At 39.7% G+C, this 24,844-nt stretch overlaps 1 protein-coding gene across 2 annotated transcripts in view; it reads left to right on the plus strand.

Moving 5' to 3' along the window:
• Positions 1 to 24,844, plus strand: part of GRID2 (glutamate ionotropic receptor delta type subunit 2) — a 914,338-nt gene that overhangs the window by 625,549 nt on the left and 263,945 nt on the right. For both annotated transcript variants that reach the window (XM_057417982.1, XM_057417981.1), the window contains exon 13: positions 4,434 to 4,629. In XM_057417982.1, coding sequence (XP_057273965.1) covers positions 4,434 to 4,629 — 196 coding nt within the window. The remainder of the gene's footprint in view (positions 1 to 4,433; positions 4,630 to 24,844) is intronic.

Genomic DNA, 24,844 nt, shown 5'->3' on the forward strand with positions numbered 1-24,844 from the left:
CTTTGTTTTGCTGTACCTTGGCTGCAGGGTTGTGAATGTCATACCAGTAGTCTGCAGAGTTGCAGGTTATAAAAAACAGTTTCTGAAAGAGGTCATATATATTATGATCCCATTCGACGTGTTTGTGTGAGGAGATAAGTCACTAATGTGATAGGTTGTTCCCATTTTTGCAGTTTGCCTACTGAGCAGCATGCATACACGTACACCTCGAAGGCTCCAAAACTTCTTTGTTGCTCCTCAGCATAGGGTCAGGCAAACCAAAACTTGAGTTTACTGCTGACAGTGTTTGGCACATCTGTAGAGTTTATACTCATACTTGGCTTGCTCTTGTCCTCTTTACATCATGTTCTCAGCATAGAGCAGCACCTGCAATTGTGAAAAGATGCAGAGCAGGGCAACTGAGATAAAACCTATGTTTTAGGACAGCACACCAAACAGCAAAGAAACGCAGGCTAGTTAATGCCAGACTTGGCAGCTACAACATGCCTTCCTGAAGGCATTGACATAATTCTTCTCCTTGTTATTTCCTGGCTGGTGATGCCTTTGTGTCTTGCTTGCTTCTCACACTGCTTATAATATGCTTCCCATACCTGATTGTAGCACACTTTTGGACTAACAGCTCGTCTTGTGTTGGTTTGCCTTTCTAAAAATAGCAAGATTGGTTTTATAGCCACAAGATATACAGAGGAACTGTTTTTGTTTTGTGTTCTTTCTAACTGTACTGTTTTGTGGCAGCAGATACATGTCATTTATATACCAGTTAGAAACAATATTTCACAAAAAATGCAGTGTTGCTTGTTATATTAGAAATGATATGGCTTGTAAAGTAATGACTGCAATTTCACTAGGTGTTTTCACTAGAAATTGGGGACTCAGTAAATACTTTTTGTAGACTTTTGTAACAGTTTGTATGACAACACAGCAATTACAGGGCATGACAGTATGCACCTTGTGACATGCACCTTCATTGCACTTCTAAGCACCGCCAGGACATACAGAAGTGAATTGGCAGCAGCAGCACAGAATTGATGAATATAGAATGTTGTATTTAGCTAGTGGATTTCATGAATGATGCTTTTGATAGATGATTTACTGTCAATGCAACAGTAATACACTTGCTTCTACACAACACTTTGCCTAATGGTGAAACAGAGAGAAATCCTCACAATGCCCATCACTGTCAACCAGGGTGCCTTTCTATAGAGCTGCACCCCAGCCTGGACTGTTGCAGGAGGTTATTTCTCCACAGGAGTACATGGCTTTGTATTTTGTCATTGCTGAATTTTACACTACTCCTGTCAGCCCATCCCTCCAGCCTTTCTAGGTCCATCTGGATGATAGCTTGTCCTGGAGCAATCAGCTGGTCTCCCAGCTCATGTCATCTGCGAACTTGACAACAGGGTAAGGTCAGGTCTCAAGTTAGATTTCTGTGGTACTTGTTACCAGCTTCCAGGTGAACTACCCTGTGAGCCTGATTATCCAACCAGGAATTTATTCATCTTGTTTCCTACCCAGCCAGACCTAATCACTTAATTTGGATGCCTGAATATTATGGGAGACAGTATTGAAAGCCTTGCTGAAGTCAAGGTAAACTGCAGCCATTCCTCTGGTCTTGTCCACAAACTAAGTCATTTTATTATTGAAAGCAATCAGATTGGTCAGGCACGACTTACCTTTGGTAAATCAATGCTGACTACTCCCAGTCAGCTGCTTCTCCTTCAGAGAGAGGACTTGAGAGGACTCAACCAATGCTGACACTCTTGAAAGGACTCACCCAGTACTGTTGGATAGCCCACCTGAATTCCGTGAATCATCTTTTTTATCTTTTTTTTAATATAGTCTGGACATTTCTTTTCTCCAGTGGTCAGGGATCTCCCCTGATCTCCTCCACCTTTCAAAAATTAAAGCAAGAAGTCTTGTAAGGACATTGGCCAGCTCTCTCAGCACACTTTGATGCAGCCTGCCAGGTCCATGGACTTCTATGGGTCTAGTGCTCTCAACCAATCCCTGTCTTTTCTGGTTGGCATTTACTTGACCACCTACTGCTGTTTCTTCATTGCCTCCTTGAACGCTGCCTCTAGTCACAGGGACCTGGGAGACCTTGTTGGGGAAGAGCAAGGCAAAGAAGGCAATGAGCATCTCAACCATAGCTGTGTCTGCTGTACCCCTCAACAGGTCCACACTTCCCTTACCCAGGCTTTTAGTTCTGTGAAAGCTGGTCTTGTTACCCGTGAAGTCCCTCAAGAGCATCCACTCTGAGTATCTGCTTTCCTAATATTATCAATATCTTACCAGGAAGCATTTCTAAATTCTACCATTATAGCCAGTCCATACTTCTACTTTCCATACATTGTTTGGTAAGATGAAAGCCTTTTTTAAATTCTTAGGGTTTTCACTAATTTCAAAGTCTAGTAGATGATTGACTTGCTTTCCCTCGAGAAACCTACCTGATAGTCATATCTAATTTTCACGACTGATCTTTAAAATGGTATCAATACTTATTTCAGTTTATTTACTAAATCTAAGTATAACTTCTTAGTAGTTTACTTTCAGTAATTCCTCTGATTACAACTACATCCTTTTAAAAATATTTACTGCTTCCTTTTCATACACTAGCTGTAATGAGGTTTCAGAGTTTTGCTAACAACTCAGTCATTTCATATTTGATCTTTCAGAACTCATAGGTGTTTATCTGGGCTTGATAATTTTATTTTTTTACTTTTCAGTTAAAAATTAGCGATAATACTTACTCTCCTCATACCTTAGTCCATTAAAGTCTCACATTTTTCTTCCTAAAAAAAGGGCATGTCTCAGTCCTCTGGTAGAATACCAGTATACTTGGTTTCAGGAAAAGTTTCATCTAGCCGCTTACCTTTGATGATCCCATATGTGTAGATTCTTTGAAGGTTCTCTGCTGCTTATGTTCTTGAAGAGGAATGCCGTATTGTTGGAGAAAGAGGAGAGGACTGTGGGGAGTTTAATACCATTAGCTGTTTACTCTTCAAAATTTAATTTATCCCTTCCTTATATTTGCTATATGTTATCTGCTTAGAATTTAGCTCTTGTTCAATGTTCTTCTAAGCCCACATATCTGAATTTTAAAGGATTTCTTTTTGACTCAACTAACCTCTAAACCCTTGCCATTGAGCTCTATTGATTTCTTCTGTTCCTGTTTTCTGTTGTGTTCAGAGGCATACATATCCTTTGAGATTTGATTACTGTTTTCTTTAGTGCCATCCCTGGAACATCTAAGAATTCCTCCCCCACCCCACCCCCATAGGGCCATTTTCACTAGCCTCTTTATTTACACGTTTTAGAAACACAACTTGGAATTGGATGAGTTTTCTGCATTTGTGCTTGCACTTTCTGTGGCTGCAGTGAGCTTTTACAATTTGCTATTTCTTACTTCAACACAGCATTCAGCCCCTTGATTTGTCCTTTGGTGTCATCCACTACATTTAAACAGTTTATACAAAGTTAATTTGAGCCAGGAAAACTGTAATGGATTTTAGGCATAGATGTTTTCAAGTAGTTATTTTGAAACCTTAATGAATGTAATTAAAGAACCAAAGGTACTTGAGAGCAATTCTATAGGACAGGAAAATAAAGGCCAAGAGGTAAAAACACTTCAAAGGGTTCTAAAAATGCATTTTTAAGTCCAAAGTAGGATTGACAAAACCATATTTGGGGTGCTGTAGTAACTTCTAAACCAATTAAATATTCTTACTTATAGGCAATGCGTAAGACCAGATAATATGTAAAGTAGAACAAATTTACTGGTCTAAATAACATGTACTGTGATGAAAAGGCAGTTCACAAAACCACAACATAAATCTTCTTGCTGCTGAAAATAGTGTAGGATGTGACCTGTGTTGTGGGTGCACAGTTCAGTGCAGGAATACCACAAAAAAGCTGCTCTTCATTGTGTAACCCAGTAGCACTTAGAAGTACTCAGAGCCAGGTGCTTTGTGCTAGATTTGGGGAGTTCTGGTGCTAATACTCCTGCTCCCCAGCAGCCAGGTGTGTGGTGGTACTGCAGGCTCATAAGGGATTATTCAATTCCTGCTGAACTTGCTGTGTATGGCTGGAGGGACTGCAATGCTCCCTCCTCTCCTTCGCCCCTGCTCAAAGGAGTTTGGCATTTGACAAGATCCTCTTATTCCTGTTTTTCTCTCTCCATCCATTTTCACTTTTTCCACCCCTTTCTTTCACCTCATATTTCTCCTTGTGTCTTAAACCATACAATTTTTAAGCCTCACTTTGTCTTTTAAGAAAAAAGAAAAAAAAAACATTCCAAACCATCAAACAAAAGAAACTAGAAACTGGCTTGACATCTGTCTTCCAATGTATTGCCCTTTGCTTGCCTGCAGCTCCTGCCTCTTGAAAATGTGGCTTCAAGTCCCCTGTGTCTCTTTTCTTCACCCACAATTAAGGTCTCTCCAGGATCTCTCAAGGCAGACGGATATTCCTTACGGCACTGTGTTGGACTCTGCAGTCTATGAGCATGTCCGAGTGAAAGGGATGAATCCTTTTGAGAGGGACAGCATGTATTCCCAAATGTGGCGGATGATTAACAGAAGTAACGGTTCAGAGAACAATGTCTTGGAGTCAACTGCAGGTATCCAAAAGGTACTGGTATGATTTATTTTTGTCTTCCCATTGGAGATGATCTGCTTTAACACCACATTTGCTTAGTTGTTGCTTTTAACTATAAGGGATGCATTTGCACCCAGATAGTGATCATGCCTGGTACCAATTTCTGCAAGCCGATTGCATCAGCACAGAGGATTGTGACTTCTCAGTATGTAGTTGCTTTCAACAAGATTTTAAAATATAAGCACCTAGACTGTTTGCTCTGAAAAGGATTTATAGGTATAAGAGATGAATGCATTTGTCAGAATGCAGAATGGGAATAGGATCACTGGACTATAACCCCAGAAGTTATGTGGCAATGTACTGTACAAAGCTTAAAGCACTTTTAATACAAGACATTGATTAACTTTCTTTTGTAGACACCTGGCACTGAAAATCTTGGCTTTCAGTTGGAGCGCTGTGTCCTGTATGTTTTGAGAGAGTCAGGCAAAAAAAGATGATCTGGCTTTAAAGAAGAGACTCCCAGCTATCCTCTGTAGTTACCCTCATTGAGAGCCAGAGACAATTTGTATAGGCACATTTGTGAATGCAATAGTTCCCTCCCAGTGTTTTGGTTGACATCTACAGCTTTTATAAGAACACTAGTCCATGAAAGGGTGTGGTATGAAAGTGAATATGGGTTTATGAGTGACTGTATACAAACTTTTTCTCTACTGTTGTATTTTTGCAGAGACAGTTTTAAATAAAATCTGAGTGATATCATATTTTCTAGACCTTAAACTTCAAACTTTGAAGGTTGATTAGAGCAAATATCCATGAAGCATGTGTTCACTTGTTCTAAGCTTGGCTTAGCAACTTCTGAAAATCCAAACACTGCCTTTTGTCTCCACCAATATCCATTTGCCAGGAAAACCTATAATTTCTGGTGTTTTCACACTGGACGCAAACATATGAGAGAAAAGAGTATCTTAAAAAGAATGATGAAATCATTGATAGTCTCTTGATAATAAAAGAACTACAAAATAACAGAGATCTTTTTGAGTCTTAAAAATCACTAACCCACCCTCTGTATAACTGAGATCATATTTATCCTCTGAAGGACTAAACAGCATGAAAGAAGATGCAAGAGAGGCCTTGGGGAACCGTACTTTTGAAACCCCTTTAGATAAAGTCATAAGCTGAAAAAGCAAGGAAAAGAAAAGACAGTTTGAAGATTTATTGGCTAGAGGAAATTGCTTTTTTTGAGAAAATATATTTTAGCTCAGTTTGGAAGAGGCTGATAAAGCTGAGGTTTGCCTTTTGTATATATATATTAAAAAAAAACTGGCCTCTTTCTGGTTTGCCTTCCCAAATTATACTCAGGATTTCAGAAAAATAAAAAAACAGAGCATGTCAAGCACACCTATGCTGACTAATGGCTTTCAGCTGAAAATTCAACCAGTGTAACATGGTGGCAGATAATTTCAGATTACAGTCTTTGATGTCTCACTCCTAGAAACATGGCAGTTGCTGTCCTAAAGCCTACAGTACCAGAAATATCTGAGTTATTTAATTTCCCATGCCTCTGCTTCCCAAGAATAAGCAGTGGAAATGATGGTGTTGAAAAGCCAAGCTGCAGCCTGTGAGCAAACCACCCACCCTTCAATTTTAAAATACCAGAGAGCTCAGGCCTGATTCTAATGAACATATACTTCTACCTATGTGTGCAGTTTCCTCTCGTTCTTTCACCTTAAAGGAAGAAACAACAGAAAAGGATTATTTGTCACTTGCTGTTCAAACAGAAGCTTTTGGGAGATCACATTTGAGCTGATAGGGAAGAAAGCTGGATGAAGAATGTGATATTAAAAGCTATTATTAGACAAGAAAAAATATTTAAAAAAGGTATCTGATAAAAGGCAGAGGTTATAATCTCTGTGACGTGCTTCAGAAAAATAAACACATTTCAGAGGAAAGAATCCCTTTAGCTTATTTATCTACTTCGTAATGTTCTTCAGGGTCTTGAATGAATTTAAGTGGCCACATCAGAGCTATTATCCAGATTATAACACCGGACAAGCTGAGCCAACAGGTCTCCCTCTGTGCTTTGTTTTGTTTCTACCATTAATCAGCACTAAAGCATGACTGAACAGCAGTTTATTCAAGTTCTCTGAGGCCATTACCTTGGAGTTCCTAGAGTGCCAAGTGAGGGCTGAGACTTAAGTGCTTCCAAATGAGTCTGTAGAAAGGGATTTCCACTAGGCTGTCTAATAACCATGAAGGGACTGTGATAGGAGAGACCGCCATGGAAGAGAGATGTGCAGAAAGGATGTTATGGATGCAGTAGCCATGGTTTTCTTTAACAATAGTCCCTGCTGCACCCTCTCCAATGTTAAATGAGGTTTTCAAGTAAACATCACGGAAGAGGCTTTGCCAAATGTCTTAAAAGTTCTTCAGTGTTGTCTTGATTTTATTCCACAAATTACAGTGGTACTGCTTTTATTTTAAGGAATGTAGCAGTTTAATAGTGATGTATATATAAACAGGAGGAAGGGGAGTGGGATCAGCTGCTGATTTACTCACTGCATCATCCCACTTGCTCAGCAGGACTGTGTGCTCTCTGTACCAGTGACTGCATGGGGAATAGCACCTCTGTGAGTGAAAATACAATACAGCCAAATGACAGTGATTCTGTAGTCCCATTTTGCATCAGGCAATCTACTGCTTTGACCTGCTTTTCCTGGCAGGAGGGCAGGGCAGGCAAGAGAAATAAGATGGGAAGATCGTTTCATTGTAAGTTTTCAAGTTTTGATATTTATTGGTTCTGTTCTTCTCATAAATCAGCTGCATACATACATATCTGTGCTCCTATTCCATCCATAGTGAACAGCTGTATACACCATCAGGTCTGGTTAGAGAGCAGCTGGGTAGATTTACCCTGAAGAGAGAACAGAGATACATTAAACAGGAGATAGCCTGAAAAGTGCAGGCACTTTAGATATTTTCTGCCACTTATTGTCTCTTAAATTTCTCAAAAGGCAACAAAAAGCAGCTGAAGATCTGAATTGAAGGTAGAGAGGCATTTAGTTGTTTTCCTCCTCAGCCAAATCAAACCGGATGGGGAGGGTAGATGTATTTCTATATATGCTTGGATTACTATGAAGAATAGTCACTTTTATCTTTTTTCCTTAGTATTCCTAAGTGTTTCGTGGTTTTCGAATTGATTTTCCTTTTTTGCATAGGTTATGAAGTATGCATCTCATTCTGTCAAAGGAATCTCTATTTTCATGGAAGTTATTTATTCAGAGAGGATTTACAGAGGCCTAAGTCATGCCTGCTTAAACATTCATTGAGGACTCCAAGAAAAATCATTTAGGCTTAAACATATCACATTACATACCTCTTTATGTCTTCTTGAAAAGCACATTACCCTGCTTAATCCTTTACAAGCACTACAGGCTTTCCTATCCTTGGAACTATTCCCATTTAAAGTATAATGAAGCACTTCCATTGTGCCCCTGTCTGCTCTTTATTCCCTAGAATATAATATTGCCTAATGCCCTATCCTACCCACCTTGTTCCTCTGAACGTGATACCATAGCCTACAGCGTCTGCATTTTTCTTAGCAGTACAAAGTGGAAAATTCTTTTCCCAGGCTGCATCGTCAGAATCTGAATGCATTTGAAACCTCTGTCTGTTTAACTGCAAAACATTTAGCCGGTAGGAAACTTGCAAGTGGCTGTCAGGTGAAATAATGCTTCTGGATGGTGCATTAAAAGAAACTCCTCTTAGGCTCTCATATTTCCTCTTCAGCTTGCACATGATATCAAAAGGAATTTGGTCTTGAGATTTTGTTTTTGTTATGATCCTACTTTCATTGCCAGTGGAAACATTCTAGCAACTGCCACGCCTGTTTATTTTCCCTGGACATGAGGAGGGCCATGATCAGGGGATGATCAGGGGGCTGGGGCACCTCCCATATGATGACAGACTGAGAAAGTTGGGGCTGTTCAGCCTGGAGAAGAGACCTCATAGCAGCCTCCTGATATCTGAAGGTGGCCCACAAGGGTGCTTGAGAGGGTCTCATTATTTCTTTATCAGGGACTGTAGCAGTAGGACAGGGGGTAACAGGTTCAAATTTAAACAGGGGAAGCTCAGGATAGATATATAGAAGTTCTTTACTGTGAGGGTGATGAGGCACTGGAATGGATTGCCTGAAGAAGTAGTAAATGCTCCATCTCTGGCAGTGTTCAAGGCCAGGTTGGACAGAGACTTGGGCGACATGGTCTAGCATGAGGTGTCCCTACCCATGGCAGGAGGGCTGGAACCAGATGATCTTAGCCCAAATCATATGATTCTATGACACTGGGGATGGCACTTTTATCTTCCTGAGAATATTGTAATAGTAATAAGACTGTTTAATCTACCTATGAAAAGACCATAACAAAGCTTTGCTAAGCTGATTTGTCTGAGGAAGAAGGGGGTAATAATGATTTACAATTCTGTGCTAGAACAAGTTGTTAATAACTGGACATGGTTATTCTTAATTTGTTTTCAGCAACAGCAACAGCATGAAGGTTGGCCAAAAGATGTGCCAAAAAATTAACTAATTATTTACTCACAGATTTGCCATTAGAATCATGTTTTAGTGGCGGATATGCTGATCACACCACAAAAATACCTCGTTAATATGTGCAAGTCCATACATCTTCATTGTGGACATTTCTGCCTATGGAGTTGGCCAATAAAACGACACTGAAACCAAGAGCTAACTGAAACAGACTTCTTGCGTATTGGACCTGTACCAATAGCAGTTTGACAGTGGCTAAGAAAGGCGTAGGAAGCAAAAAAAAAAGACAAGAGCACATAAAAATTCTGTGGTTATACTCCATTCCCCTTATATTTTAACTCACTACAAGGGGGTCAGCTATGCTTTGCAGCTGTTGGTTAGCAAACTAATTATCAACCCAGACACTGGTTCCCTGGTTCCCCTATGCCTCTGGAGGTAATGCTTCCTGGGCAGATGAGATGTTCTGCTGCTGCTTTACAAGTAATAAGGTTCAGCAGTATTCTTAAGACCTTGACATGTTCAGCCCCACAGCTGAAAGTGCAATTTATCTATTTTGCAATTACTGTCTCCTCTACAGTCCATGACTTGGAGCTGACAGGTGCCTGAGGGTACAAAATGCACCTACTGTCCTCACTTTGTATTATCATGGATGGTCTGGCTATTTATTTTTATTTTTTCCTATAATCCCGTTTATCTTTGCTTCCAAATCTAGGGCTTGCAGCAGTGCAAAACTTTATAGAGTCCTGACCAGAAAGCCCTGCAAGTGCGCTATGAGGCTACTTTCAGGCATTATCAAAAGCTTAATAGTTGCCTGTTTAGGTTAGGGGGCCTGTGTGTGGATGTATAATAACTGATACATGACATTTTACAGAGCATGAGGAAGATTCTGTGCGTAGCTTTAAAAATGAGATGTAAAACTGTTTTCCCGCTGCCTCATTTTCTCGGAATTCAAGGTAGGCTCAACAAAAGGCTTGCTCTCCCTCATGAACACTCCTAAGCATATGCTAAAGTTTGATCCAGCTTTAACTTTCTAGAGTTTTTACAGGTTTTATCTCGAGTAGAGCACCTGTAAAAGTTATTTTCTGCAGTTTGGCTTTACTCAAATGAAAATGTAAGTCAAAATTTGAGTCAGCCTATATATCGAGTATTGGATCTGCACAGACATGTGTTCACCCAACTACTAAGCAAGCCAACTACTGCTATATTCCTTTTGTCTCCAAAGTTTCCTGAAAATTTTATCTGAGTTCATCTTCTCCTGTTTCATCTTACATGCTCCCAAATGCACCTTCCCCCTTTTGCTCTCATTGAAATGCTGTCCAAGTTGCTCATGACTTCTGTTCAAACGTCAGTCTGCATATGCCTGCCAGTCACTTCAACAGCCTCAGATGTCACTGACTGATGTCCTGCTGCGGTGCCATGCCATTCTGCTTTCCACGACTGTCTTTGCTTGCTTGCTCTCTTATCTCTGTATTATTTTGGAGAATTTTCCAGAACTGTTTTCCAATTTTTGTGGGCTACATCCAAGACCATAGCCCTTTTTATCTGTATCTCATCTCTGAATATTGTCAAGTCCAAACAAATCCAACTAATGGCTCCAGGGAGCCAACTTACAGTTCTGCTTCTCTTCCGCTAAAGTGAGCTCCTTTTATCTGAAATTAAATTTATATGCTTTCCTTTACTGTCTTTCCATGTCTGACCACGAACTTAGTTCAACATACAACCTGCAGTAGCTGACTTCATCATCTTTTTCTTTCCTGTAGCTTTCTATTGCTTAAGCTTGCGTGTCTATTTCTATTCTTCATTGTAAGAGTGGTGAGACACTGGCACAGGTTGCCCAGAAACACTGTGGCTGCCCCATCCCTGGCAACATTCAAGGCCAGAGTGGATGGGGCTTTGAGCAACCTGGTCTAGTGGAAGGTGTCCCTGTCCATGGCAGGGGGTTGGAACTGGATGAGCTGGACTGGAAGGTCCCTTCCAACCCAAACCATTCTATGATTCTATGATTTAAGGTTTGCATATTTACCTTCCATAACATGTCTATTATTTACCCATACAACCTCCAGTCCATCGCTTCAGTAGTTTGCTGTGTTATTTTCCAGGACATTATAAAGCACTCTTTTTACACTTAGTGCTCTTGGAAACGCTCCTGGGGAGAAAAAAAAAAAAAAAAAAAAAGAAAAAATAGTTTCCTTTAGTTTTAAGGCCCTTCATGGTCGATTCTGACTCCCCCTGTAGCTTTCTCATTTCTGAATTAGAAATCATTTGTATGAGCTTCCAGTACAACTCCTTTTTGAAGCAAGCATCTTAATGCTTTCTCCAAGGATTTTTCTGTAAAGTATGAAGTTTTCTGTCAATACAGTAGTCTTGTCTTTTCTTCAAACTCCTTAACACTCTCCTTTGTTATTACACTAACGAAAACCTTGACAACTAGGTCTCTGGGGTGTTACGAGCACTACCCATCAACTGAGCAGCACTGTCTTGTTGTTTCTTTATGTTTTCTTCCTCTTCATTTGGCTTACTTTATAGCTAGCAAATAAGAGGGGAGACAGGAACTCATGCTGTAGTCATCTAAATATCATCATAGATGTGACATGAGTAAAAACTAAAGAACTACTATATCCAAGAATGAACTAATTGACACAGCCATTATCAGATGAGGAGTCTTTCTCAGAAAACAACCTCTCTGTGTCTGACCTTTCAGCCTTCATCCTCAAAGGAGAGCTACAGCCTAACTTCAAAAGATGAGCATGGGAGTTAAAGTTCTTAAAAGTCTGATACCGTATAAAAAAGTAGGGAGGAAAAAAAGAGATTTTATTGAGCAGTCAGTCCTTATTGTCTCTCATTTTCTCCAGCTTCAGTGGTGCCAACTACATATTTCTCTTGAATTGCCTCTTTGATTAATGTAATTGCATTAATTTCAGAGACAGTTTTCTAATCTTGAAGTTTTCTGCTTCTTTTCAGAAGTTTGTTTGCCTGAAAGCTTGGTTATTTAGGGGTTCCCCCACAGATACATCCTTTCTTTCAAAGGTAATTCTTTCTTAAAACCTTGGTTCACTTAGATCCTTAAACTGTCATGGCTACAACTATACTCCCATCATGTGCAGCTTTAGATGCCTAATTTAGGTGCTCACGTTTCTTTCCTACCTATTTTAGACAGCCAGTTTTCTTCTCTAGAGCATGATTGGGAGTGCCTAAGCTGGGAATTTGTTTTTTTTGGCAGCTTATTTTGTACAGTACCTACCAAAATAAGATCATATTGCATGACTAGAAATGGCAATAAGTAAAAAGAAATAGCAAAATATACTAATTTTGCTTGAATCCTGTAGAATTGCATTCTGCAGAGAGCTGAATCCATACTTTTCAGCTTGCAAAAGGACAGCTAACAGCCCTTTGAGGAGTAAGCATGGGATGGAGTAGTCCCCACAGGGGTCCCCACCCTTCATCCTGATGTCCAAATGCAAAGCGAAGTACTTCATGCCTGTTGTTTTAACAAGGCAAAACAGTCCACAGAGGAAAACTGATTCCTTTGTTGGTGGAGATTTCACTTGAGGTTTCTGTTGTGTAGAAGTGGACTACTTAGAGTGGTGTCATGCGAGAAAAACCTCACACGTATTTCTGGCCTCATGGTAGGAAACCAGATCTGTAGAAGTGTGAGGCTAGCTGCCACTGTAAGGCATGTGGTGTATTACCAAACATGTAGTCTAAAACAACCCTCATGCACATGCAAAAAGTAGTATTAATTTTGTGTTCATTATCCCTCTGTCTCTAGCTGCAGAAATAGCAAATAGGAGTTTCCCTTTTTCTTTTATTTTTCTTTCTTTTTTTCTGGAGAATTTTGGATAGTTCTGATAAGTGGGGAAGGCAGGACCACAACACCATGCTCTGATAGCAAGTGTAGCTGAACAACAGAATGCAGAATGACTGCTTATGGCTACATATATGAGGAGTGTGTATCTGGCGATGCTTAGTTTATCCCCCTTATATCTCCTTGTGCTTTTTTATAGTAGTGTGCAGCTTTGGGAATTGCTGCCAGAGTAGTATGTATCCCCGCTTGTTTCTGTGCCCATATCACATCTGAATACCATAATCCCGAGCTTTATATATGAGCGACTTTAAATTTCTGAATACTAAGCAGCATGAGTGTTGCTTTCATTTGCACTGGCAAGTGATGAATTGTAGAAATTCCAAGCTCCCTCCTAAAGCTGGTATTTTAGGGGATGAGAAATTTTGGAAGAGGGCAGGCAGTAAGAAAACTGACAGTTATGTGATAATTTAAGAAAAAGAGTGCATTTTCAGTCTGTGATTGTAAAAGCTGAGCATGAGTATGTCAGAGTAATCCTCAAAGGAAATTTTTTTGCTGGTATTATTTGTTGCTGAAGTTTTCTCAGCTGGCCACACTCAATATTTGGGAGGCACTTGTTAGAAAGAGTAGCATAAACAGGAAAGGATGCTGAACTCGCCCCTACAAACAAGTAGCTTAATTTTTGCATATTTGGATCTAACAGAGCAATGCTGTTGTCATATTCCATTTAAAAAAAAAAAAAAGGCTCCTGCGTGTTTAGTATTTGACAAGTGCATTTATTATGCATTAGCTCAGGAGAGGTCTGAAAGAGAAACAGCTCTCATGGGTGCTGTTACTAACCATCTCATGAGTCAAATACAGACTTTAGTAAAGAGTGCAAAACAGGAGATGTCCTTATGGATGCACTCACAGCAAAATTAAAGTTCTGCTGCATATTACTCTCTCAAAACTGGAATGAGATTATGTTCTCCATTCTGATTACCAGCTGCAGAGGACAGGAAGGGTTTGGGACAGGAAGATTCTTTGAGGCAGAGAGGTACTGAGGAGGCAGTTTTGTTGCATGTCAGTTGTCATATGGGCACTACTGCTAGAGTGACAGTGGTTCTGATGCGGCATCTTACAGTGAAAGCATGTTGGATTATATAGTGAAAAAGAAATAGGGGAAATCTCTGCTAGATAATAAACTTCTTTCAACCCATAAATCTACTTCTAATGCAATTGCTAAAATTGTATGTACTGCCTCCATAGGCTCTTCCGTCTGTGGCATTACCTCAGACAAAAGAGTCTGACCAGCAGCTTTAAAAGACTAAAACATGGAGAGGAATGAGCAAGCTGTGCTGTGACGCTAGAGTAGTGAGCCTCACCTTGTATGTCGGCAGCTTGTGGAGGGGTACACCCTTGTTTGGATTTTTGAGTAGCAGGTACTTTACTTCAGGTTTTGTCACTGCAGGGTGACTTTGAGCTCAGCACTCACTGCTTTGCTCTGTTAAAGCCTGGTGTCTTCAGAAAGGAGGTGTGCTGCTTGCATGTCATTCCGTTTTGGCAAGTGGTCATTTATTTTGATTTAGCAGGAATTGGAATGAATATGATATAACAAGTCCTGTTACGTTTTTGGCATCTGAGATTGTGGGCCATTTCTGTGCAACCTATGAGGAAGAAGGTCGCGATGAGTAAAACATCCTTCTGGAATTATTTTTTGTTACTTCTTTGGGTGACTTCTTCCAGCAAATTTCCTATGGAGGGCGAAGGAGAGTTTTGAACTAGTTTAACAACCACACAATTTCTTTTGTGCCCAAATCTAGTTCCATATCTGTTTTCAAGACTATCAGTGGAAAACGTCTGTCAAAAATTGCTGCCTCAGGGAGAAATAGGAATTCGGATTATATCCCCTCCTTTGTCGATTCCTTCTGTCCTCCTTGGTTTTTTCACTCACTCATGCAAAGGCAGTAGTAAACCCACAGCTCCCTCACCAAACACCCTCTGTGGCTCATGTCGCTTTCCACAACAGAGACATATGTCCATGCTTTGATTCCTCATTTTAGTTTCTCATTATCCTAAGAAAGAAAAACTCTGTAGAGTGCCTGACAGAGAAGAGTTGTTTGGCATTTAGACCATTCTGGTTTGGCTACAGGGGACACAAAAGGTATTAGGCAGCTGTTATTCTGGTCCTGTGAGTTCTTATTTCTCCATTTTATCTCCATTAACTTACTGTTTGTCCTACAGAGGTTCTGTAACATTTCCAGATTCATGAAGATGCTGGGGACTGCACAGACTCCTACCCAGATACAGCAACCTTGGCACATTCTTTTCCTTCTGAATTCTCTCTTCACTTTGTTCCCTCACCCTTACTTTTTCATTTTTCTGCTTTTGACACTCTGTCCCTTCTGTTTGGATACCAGCTACTCCAACTGTTCCCCAGCAATCTGAGCATTTCTTCTTTCCAGCCTTTGCCTCTCTGTGCAGTCACACATCCCCTTTGCTATCTCCATCCGCTTACATTGTTTCTCTGTGCAATGAATTCTGTGAATTTCAATTTGCAATCAGATGAAGCTTTCCAAAACTCTATCTGTCTCTTTGAAGCCCAGTTGCAGACTTACAGTGTGGTGGGCTGCACTGGGGACATATCACAGATCAGGGGAAATGCAGACTCTAATGATAGATAGATGGAAACAGGAGAGCATACTCTTGCTTTAGGCACAGAACTTGGTAATGTATTCACTTTCTTGCTTTAATGTTTCCAGCTAGTATTTTTGTGTATTAACATATTTTAATAATACCCAAATACATTGAGATGCATTAAGAAATGCAAATTACGGGATTAACTGTAAGGTTGTTTAAAGGATATATGCAACAGAAAAGAGATATGAATAGACGTACTGGACTATGAGGCTGCAAGTCTAAAATGGTAGAGAGGTATAAGAAGTAACAGAGATCTCATATTTTTTTTTAAGCTGCTATGCCAATCATTCCTAAAAGTTTGACAGATGTATATAATTTCTGGTAAATAACTTGTTACTAAACAAGAAAAAAGTCTATTCTAGAGACAAGCAAAGGCAGTGAGTAGATCTGTAGCACTGTCAGACATTTGATAGTCCGTCATTAAATCATTAAGAATTTTTAAATTCTAATACTCATATAGATGCAGATAATAGGAGAGAAAAAGAGGATAGCTCAAGGGGAACCTGCAGCTGCTCTGATAGCAAATTTTTAGACTATCGTCCTTAAGTAATCAGTGCATTAACAAGCATATTGGTAGACAATGAAATGCTAGTGAAGAAATAAGGATGCTGTAGGAAAATTAAGTTGTAAACTAAAAAGCACTGGCAGAATACTTAGGAGAATCAACCTACGTCTCTAACATTTAGAAGTATCAAGTATCTAAGTATCAGAAGCTCTAACTAAAACAAATGATCGCCCTTATGGTCATCCTAGACTCAAAACAAGGAGGAGAAAATCCAGTGTGGTCCAAGATATCATCTAGAGATATAAAGCATGGAAAAGACTAATTTTCAAATACAAAAGAGGAACCCAAAATTTTACCTATGCATCCTGGCTGCTTTTTGACATTGTCCTCAGTCATCTGATTATACATAGTCAGAAATATTCTAGTAAAACTGCTTTTTATTGGAATATACTAATTTCTTGAACCCCAAGTGTTTTGAGGAAAAAAAGATGTTTATGTTGCGTTTAGGGAGGGAGAAAGGAGGAAGAGAACTAGTTTGAAGCACCAGATTTGGTGGTTCAAACTGGATAATTCTTACACAAAAATAACTGGTGTCCTACTCAGCAGAGTGCCAGAACATATGATTTAACTTTTGTGAGCTTAAACCAGGCTCATGCCAACAAAGTCCTGAGGTTGGGATGTAAGGGATTATTTCTTCAAAGGACAATTATCAGAAGCAGAAAGTCTCCAGATGGATGCTGCCAGGCTGCACTAAGGTCTGGTGTCAGGACATGATCTTTACCTCTTGCGGATGCTTTGCTCTCTAGCCTTATCCACTTGCCTCCTCCAGAGCAGTGTGAAATGAAAATGTGCGGCTTTAACTCCCACTGAATATTTCAGGGAGGGTTCAAATCCCATTCAGCAGTTTCCCACAGCTTTCTTCCCAATATCTGTGCAGGGCTCTGAAATCTAGGAGAGGAGTGCTTTGAACTAAAATGGGACTCTGCATGCGAGTCATGGCTGTGAATACAGGCTGTGGATGGCTCCTGGGGTGGACCAGAGAGTAGCCTGGGAAGACATTATTTGGGCTCTGCCTCCTGACATTGTCTCTCTGACCTCTTCTGTGGGAGTTCCAAAGAGCTTTTCTAAACATTACCTGCACAGTTTGTTCGGCTCCTTCAGGTTTTGCATGGTTATACTCAGCAACGTGGCAGCCCCAGCTGAGTAGAGGGTCAGATGGATGTAGAAAAATAGTTTTCTCTCTCCTGTTCCTCAGACCTGCAAGACTGGGATGTGTCAGTGGTGTACTTGCATAGGCAGTGACAAGTGAAAATGATAAGAAAACTTTTCATTTTCTGGCATTAGCATGGCACCTTTCATAAGCAACAAAATTCTTTGAAAGCCAAATAAAGTAACATGTGTTTTCTAAACAGTATATTATGGTGCCTCATGCTATTGTCCTTTTCTGACCTGATTCAAGCAACTGAGATGTTTTCTGAGTGATGTTATTGGAAAGAAATATAGATGGAGTGAACTTTCCAGTCATCAGCTTAAAAATTTAGAAGAAAGAGGAGGACAATGAAGGAGGTATGCCAGGTAGGTAAGCTGGCTTTCTTAAAGAGTGTCAACTGAAAATAAAGCAAAAATTCTTGTGTTAAATAAGCAGACTCTTTCCTTAGGCTGAAGAGTAATGATAATTGTGGTTTTTCCACCATTTTCTTCTCTTTAGTTAAATTGCCAGCAACTAGCTTTTGTCTCTGTATTTGATTTAGGTGGCAGAGTTGTCCAGTTTGAAAATGTGACTACAATAAATCAGTTTCTTTTCAATAGCCCAGGAGGCGAGGATTAGAGTGCCATGTGGAGTATTTTAAGAAACATTTTAACCAGGCTGTAATCACATTTCATTCTTCTATCAGTTTGCATAAAATAGCCAATCTAGATAGAATGCATAACTCCCTCACTGAGATTGCAATGGCAGGAGAGGGTTATTTACCATTCCTGGCCCTAAAGCTTTCCCACTGCACGGGGGTTGATTGGTGTTTATGGCTGTTTGCAGAATGGCTAGTTAATCAGATGAACCAGACCCTATTCCCTGCTGAATATAACAGAGGGAGGGATATAAATACCAGAGACTGTGTCAAGATGGGTGGAAAAGACAATGCGTCTGTAATGAAAAAAACAGTAGATAAACAGCTGTATTATACAAGTCTGTAAGTACAAAGGGGTTTTGGTCACAACATCATTCAAAGAGTGGAAGCTTTGGTTGTTTTATCACTCTGACCTCAGGATGGGATTTCGTTGTAATTCTGTCGTGGTGTAACCCCAGCTGGCAACTAAGCCCCACGCAGCCCCTCACTCATTTCACCCTGGTATGATGGGGGAAAGAATCAGAAGGGTAAAAGTGAGAAAAAGAGAGTTCAGTAGGTAAAACAAAAACCTTGCACACAAGCAAAGCAGAGCAAGGGATTTGTTCACCACTTGGCAGGTGTTCAGCCATCTCCAGGAAAGCAGGGATCCACTGTGCATAATTGTTACTTGGGAAGACAAACGCCATCCCTCCAAATGTCCCCTCACTTTCTCCTTTCCCCCCCACCTTTATATGCTGAGCATGCCATTATACGGTCAGTTGGTGTCAACTGTCCCAGTTGTGTCCCCTCCCAACTCCTTACACACCCCCAGCCTACTCACTGGTGGGGTGTGGTGAGAAGCGGAAAGTGCCTTGACTCTGTGTAAGCACTGCTCAGCAACATCCCTGTGTTATCAACACTGTTCCCAGCAAAAACCCAAAACGTGGCCCCATACCAAGTACTGTGAAGAAAATTAACTCTACCCCAACCAAACCCAACGTAAATACCTTTCTAGAAAGAGCTCTCAACCTGTGAGTAAACACGACATGGCACCTGCCTATTAGAAAGTCTTGTCCCTAACTGGGATAAAAATTCCCATGAAACCTCAGAATTTCTCATCAATCTTCCACAAAGCAGTGGCTGCAGTTCCTGAATATTCTTTTGAATAAGAGATGGATGTCCAGGACACCTTCTTGTGATTGATCCAAGGTACTGAAACAGTTTGAATTTGTGACCTCTGGGAGACACTAAAAAATAATGTGTGTCCTGCAGCATGGAGAAATGGCACCAGCTACCTTCTTACGTTGCAGGTGGTCAGAAGATGACGCAGCCAAATTTGAAAGCATCTGCCCTTTGTTTCATGTGTGGCAGGAGTTTTGAGCATGGCTGTGTTGTACTGTGACACAGATATGCAATGGGGAATCTACTGGACTGGGCCTCTCAACAGGCAGTGGTTCCCTGTCACCTCATTCATGGGTCTTCATTGAGTGTTGGTGTGAGAGAGTACACCTGCTTTTACATCCTTTATAGAGGAACGGCACACAGCTACTGCTTGATCAAAAGCAGAATTTGGCATAGAAAAAATCAGGATCTTCAGAATCAAATTTTGGCCTCAAGTGCTAAAATTTTCCTCAAGGCTTGCCTTTAAACACAAGTTGCTATATGAATCACTCCTGAAGTCCCAAAAGTTGCAGTTCACAGCATAGTGTGGAGACTACACTCAATAATTTAGGTGCAGATCAGGCAGGTGTAAACAGCAAAGGTAGGAATAATCTATCACAAAAGGAAAATGTGAGCATTGGTTAATGAATGTTTACAAGATGCTTTCAGTCCTCCAGATGATGCTGTTAATAAATTGAACATCTTTGCTCATGCTATAGTTGTGCTGAAAGCTAAGTGAGGGAGATGGTTTTCTTTAAATGGTAAAGTGTTCTTGGTTAGCTTGATCATGAAATCACTTTGGATTCAACAAAGTGAGCAGCAGATGGAACACAACAAAGGGAGCAGAACAACAAAAAATAAAACATGGTATGAGATCATGGAAGAGAATCAAAGTACACAAACCTCAAAGTAAATCATAAGAGCTCATATCAAAATTCTGTCTAAAATAATGACATACAAAATACATTTTGGAATTACAGTTGTGGAAAATACTCAGGGTATTGTTTTTTCTTCCCATATCTGCCAATAATTTAGACCTTGATTTAGACAACTGTGCTTCTGAATATATCCTTTAGCACCGTGGTGTTGAAAGTCTCTCCACATTAGGAGACATAATAGCAGCTTTGCAAAATTAAAGTGAAGTTTACTGGAGTGAAAACGTCAACCAAGCATGTAACTCGGTATCATGTAAATTCTTGGTATATGATGGATCTTACTACCCTTCTTGCCATGCCCCTCTACCCCTGAACTAACATCCCACTTATCAAAATCTTGCATCGCCCAATTCAGCCTCTCATCAACTGGAGTTTCCACCCATTTCTCCACCTTCCTAGAACATTCCAGCAATGGTTTGCCCTGTCTTTCTACAACACCCTTTCTCATATCTTCAGAGTTAGTTGCCCCCTACATTCAACATGAGAAATCATTAGCTCAAATTTGCCATCCTTTGGAAACAGTCAGTGGTAGACTTTGGCTCTGTATTTGCATCCACCAATTTGGAAGCTGACTTGAGTGTTCCAGATCTCATGAACCAAATAACATGGAGGGGAAATCTCATAAGAGCAAGAATTATTTTACGTATCCCTATGTAACATCCAGATCCATTCCTAGCTGAACAACAACAAATTGTACCCACATAACAGAGAAACTTGCAGAAGGTTTGTTTGAATTTCTTTCTACCAGTGGTCCTAGGCCTGGTGGAGTTTCTTCAGTCCCCATAGAGTTTTACATGGTACGCCTTTTGACAGCTACTGTGTCAAATTCTATTGTATCCTTTCATGATTTACACTGCACACATTCTGTATGTGTTTCAGTATGTTTTAGTTATTACTACTCTATAAAATCTGTAAGCTGTGACATGTTTCCAAAACCCCGTGACAGGTTTTATGTACATTATGTGACTGTGGTTTTGATTTAATCTTTGTCATATTATACTCAATTTGTAGATTTATTTATTTTTTATTATGCTCCTGCCATATTTTATGCTCATACAGGCATTTTAGCTCTCAGTTTATTCAGCTCGTCCATTGCTAGACCTAGGTTCTGCTATGAGCATGTGCCCTGTGTAGGTAAAGTCTGCTGAACTATTAGCTGCCAAAAGTAGATGCCTGTACTGGGTCTCAGATTCCCACTGAACTTGCATTATTGGGCTCTAAATAACTTGAAATACAACAAAAAGAATAAACACAGCTAAACAGCATTTAAAAGAGACAGGATAAAATATTATTTTGGTTTTATCTTCTTCAGCTACAATAAAATACACTCTTCATAGATATGTCATACCTAAGATAAAGGAGAATATATTTTCTTGGCATTGTATTTACTCAACTCTCATATACATCTTATAAATTAAACACCATCTAAAATTGAACATGAATCATACAGCAACAAAGATACTACGTTGGACTTGATGTAGATGTCCATCAGTTGGAATTATGCTCTCCATTTGTGTCTGAAGGGATCATATTTTCAGAAGAAGAACCCATATGTGTGCACTTCTATTGCATACAATTTTTTAATTTAACAGAGCACAGAAGGGATATGTATCTATACACAGAGCACTGCACAGCTGCATAGCTCTTGCGTGGGCTCTGTTGCAGATGCAGACACACAGCTGCTTTTCCTGAAAACTTGGTCAGGCATATATCACCAATTTGTGAGAAGCTGTGTAGCATCCTATAATATCTCCCCAGACAAATGAAGAATAAAATCCTGTTCATTTTTTTCCATTTTAAAATCCATAAGGATTGAAGGAATGAGGAGTATGCCAATAGAATAGGGCCAATAGAATAGGCCTGGGCAACCAAATGTGGTTTTTTGCCTTGGCACACACTTAAGACCCTTTCTCACTGTGCTGGCAGCTCACATGTTCCCAGGTACAGTGAAGTACTGTGGCTTCTCTCTACGTCTTCCAAAGCCAGATAAAAACTGCAGTTCTTCCCTGCATTTAATATATGTGTGTCCAATGTACTATCCTCTCATGGCATAGTTCTGTAAAAGAGAAGCTATTTTTAAGTTAGGTTATTATATAAATGTAACTAACAAGTAACCATCAGTTTAGATATTAATTCTTCTTCTAGTCAAGGTTGTTTTGTTTTTCAGTAACATAAAAGGACAACACTGAATGAGATTACATTTCCAAACAAGGTAGTGGCATTTTTCAAGCCATCCCCACACAGATGCTGGGTGATACCTACCACACATTGCTAGAATATCAAGTTGATAATTTTATGATGCTGTTGCTTGTGGTTTTAATTTACTTTCCCCTTGTTTGATGCTAACTAATGAAATTATTACATTCACTCAAGTAAGATGTTTACTGGTGTATGTGGTTAGCTGGGCACTTAGTTGTCCGTGCTGAATGCTCAAATACCTGATTTGCAAGTGCATTTTGTAACTAAGAAAATCTCACCTGTTGTTCCCAATTCTAGGTGAAATGCTACTTCATTTTAAGATGGCAAATCAGCAGATTGCATTGTTGAAAAACACTGTACCATCAGTTTTTTCTATTCCATATATGTTTTAACCCTACTTTTCTCATTATTTGTCTCAAAGATGCCTTGGCATTTTTATTAATGTGGTAGGGCTAGAAAAAGTACTTGACTTTAACCCAATTGTATTATATTTTTCAAAAGAACACCAGTGACACAGGGCATGCACATCAAACTCAAATTAAGAAAATGAATAAGACTGGCTGATTAATTGCACTGTATGTTAACAAAGCACCTATTCTTCTTGTTTCTGATAAAAGCTTTTGCAACATATTTTCTCCAAACTGAGAGACACTATAAGGAATAGAGTTGTTTTTCAACAATTTTTATTTTTTAATTGATTTTTGGCTACTTTTTCTTAGTTCTTGTACATTATTTTCTGGCATCTGAGCTGTTGTGCGGGCAGGGCAGGATGAATCAGAAACAAATATAATAAGAGTCTGTGACTTATATTTTATTTGTTATCTACAAAGATGTGCAAAATGAATGTTATAACCTTAGATAAGTGCAAATACCTGCACAGGTTGTAGCCAGAGGTTAACTAAATTGTGTACACTTTAAGGCAAAGTCTGTAAGTACTTCACTCTGTAAGGATGCAAAAGCCAAACCTATCACCTGGAACTAGGTTGTGATAAACATACAAAAGTAAAAAGTGCTCAGATGCATTAGCTTCACTGGTTTGGGTGCTGTCTGACCTTGAAACTCCTGGACACCATTTACATCTCCATTTACTTTGATGCGTAAAGAACTCAGGTGCCTGCACCTTTACCTGCATGTGCTCTGCTTCGCAGAGGATTAGTTGAGTGTTTTAAATGACCGTAACAGTATTCTTGGTATGAATTGTTTTGTATGAGGGATTTGACTTCCTAGGTAGTGGCCACAAAACTCTGAGTGTTCTTAATAATGCGCTGACCTGGGGATACAGGAACATATATATTTGTGCAGCATCCAAAATCTGTGCTGCGTGCTCAAAAGGGACCGATCCACCTGCAAAAGACTTGGTGGAGCTTAAAATGGTTGCTTAGGTGGAAATACCATAGGGCAGAAATTTCTCTGTGAAGCTTATCTGGAGTACTTTGCTGGAAACCGTTTGAGGTGCCAGTCTGTGCAACAACCTGAACTAACAGCCTGAAAGAAATACTTAGAGACACCCTGTCCTGGCTCTTACGAATTCTCAGAGAAAGGGGATGCCAGGTATCACTGATAGGTAAAAATCTTAATAGGCTAGGACAAATCTCAGTTTCTTTCCACAGTTACATGAACCGCTGTACTTAACTGGAAGATTGACTGCTAGAGAAGAAGATTGATAGCTTTGTGCAGGTTTTCCAGATGAAGCAGCTTTCAAGATCACCAAATTCTATATGAAAGCAAAATGATGTGGAAGCACTTAGCCTTGTGATCTAAACCTGTTCCTTCATGCCCCAGCCCAAGTTTGTGAGATACAGTGGAGGTTGCCAGGAGTTAGTGCTTTTTGCCTTCTGCATTGTACCAAAATAAGGGGAAACTTGCTAAATTGTGCAGTACAATTTCAGAGTGAGGAAATAAGAGGGACTGAGAAGCATTTCTTCTGAAGCGTTGAAGTACCATTGTCTAGGTTTGCAGTGTCAAGCTGGCTCCATGCAAACCCGGGCAGGAAATGCTTATCAGAGAGAAGTATAAAATGGTTCAAGAGAAGATAGTTAAATTCTTTTACATAAGTAGTGGGACATTCTGAATCCTATTACTACTATGAAAGTGGTCAGAGCTTTTGTACAAGGAATATGAAACACGGGAAGTCAATGTCTTTAATTTCTAAAATGAAATGTATTGTTTGAAATGAGCTTTTACTGGAGGATTTTTCAGTAATGTTGGTAGTTTTACAAAGAATTTTCTGTGGTTAAACTTCTTTTTCAGATGATGAATGCTTTTGATGAGTAGTTTTTTGACTTTTTATCATTTTTCTATCCTTGCAGTTGGTATGCAATAGGTATTTCTTTGAATAAGGAATGCTACCCAAGAATTGCAATTAGATTGACTCTGCTTCTCTTCTAAGGAACAGGACAAGAACCCTTCAGTTAGTGTCCTGTTGGATAGATTTAACTTAAAGAAGGATGCTGCTTCTCTAAATTCACCTGGGTTTATCTTCTTCGTGAGACTTCAATTTTGCTTTGCCACCCAAATGAAGAAGATTGATCTGTGCATATTTCCTTATGTAAATACTTTTACTGAGATTAGCTGCCACAAGGATACAAATATATCAGA

The sequence above is a fragment of the Pezoporus wallicus genome, unplaced genomic scaffold (assembly GCF_028554395.1).
Source record: "Pezoporus wallicus isolate ANWC-B61680 ecotype Strahan unplaced genomic scaffold, APGP_CSIRO_Pwel_v1 contig_6999, whole genome shotgun sequence".
Taxonomy (NCBI): Eukaryota; Metazoa; Chordata; class Aves; order Psittaciformes; family Psittacidae; genus Pezoporus; species Pezoporus wallicus.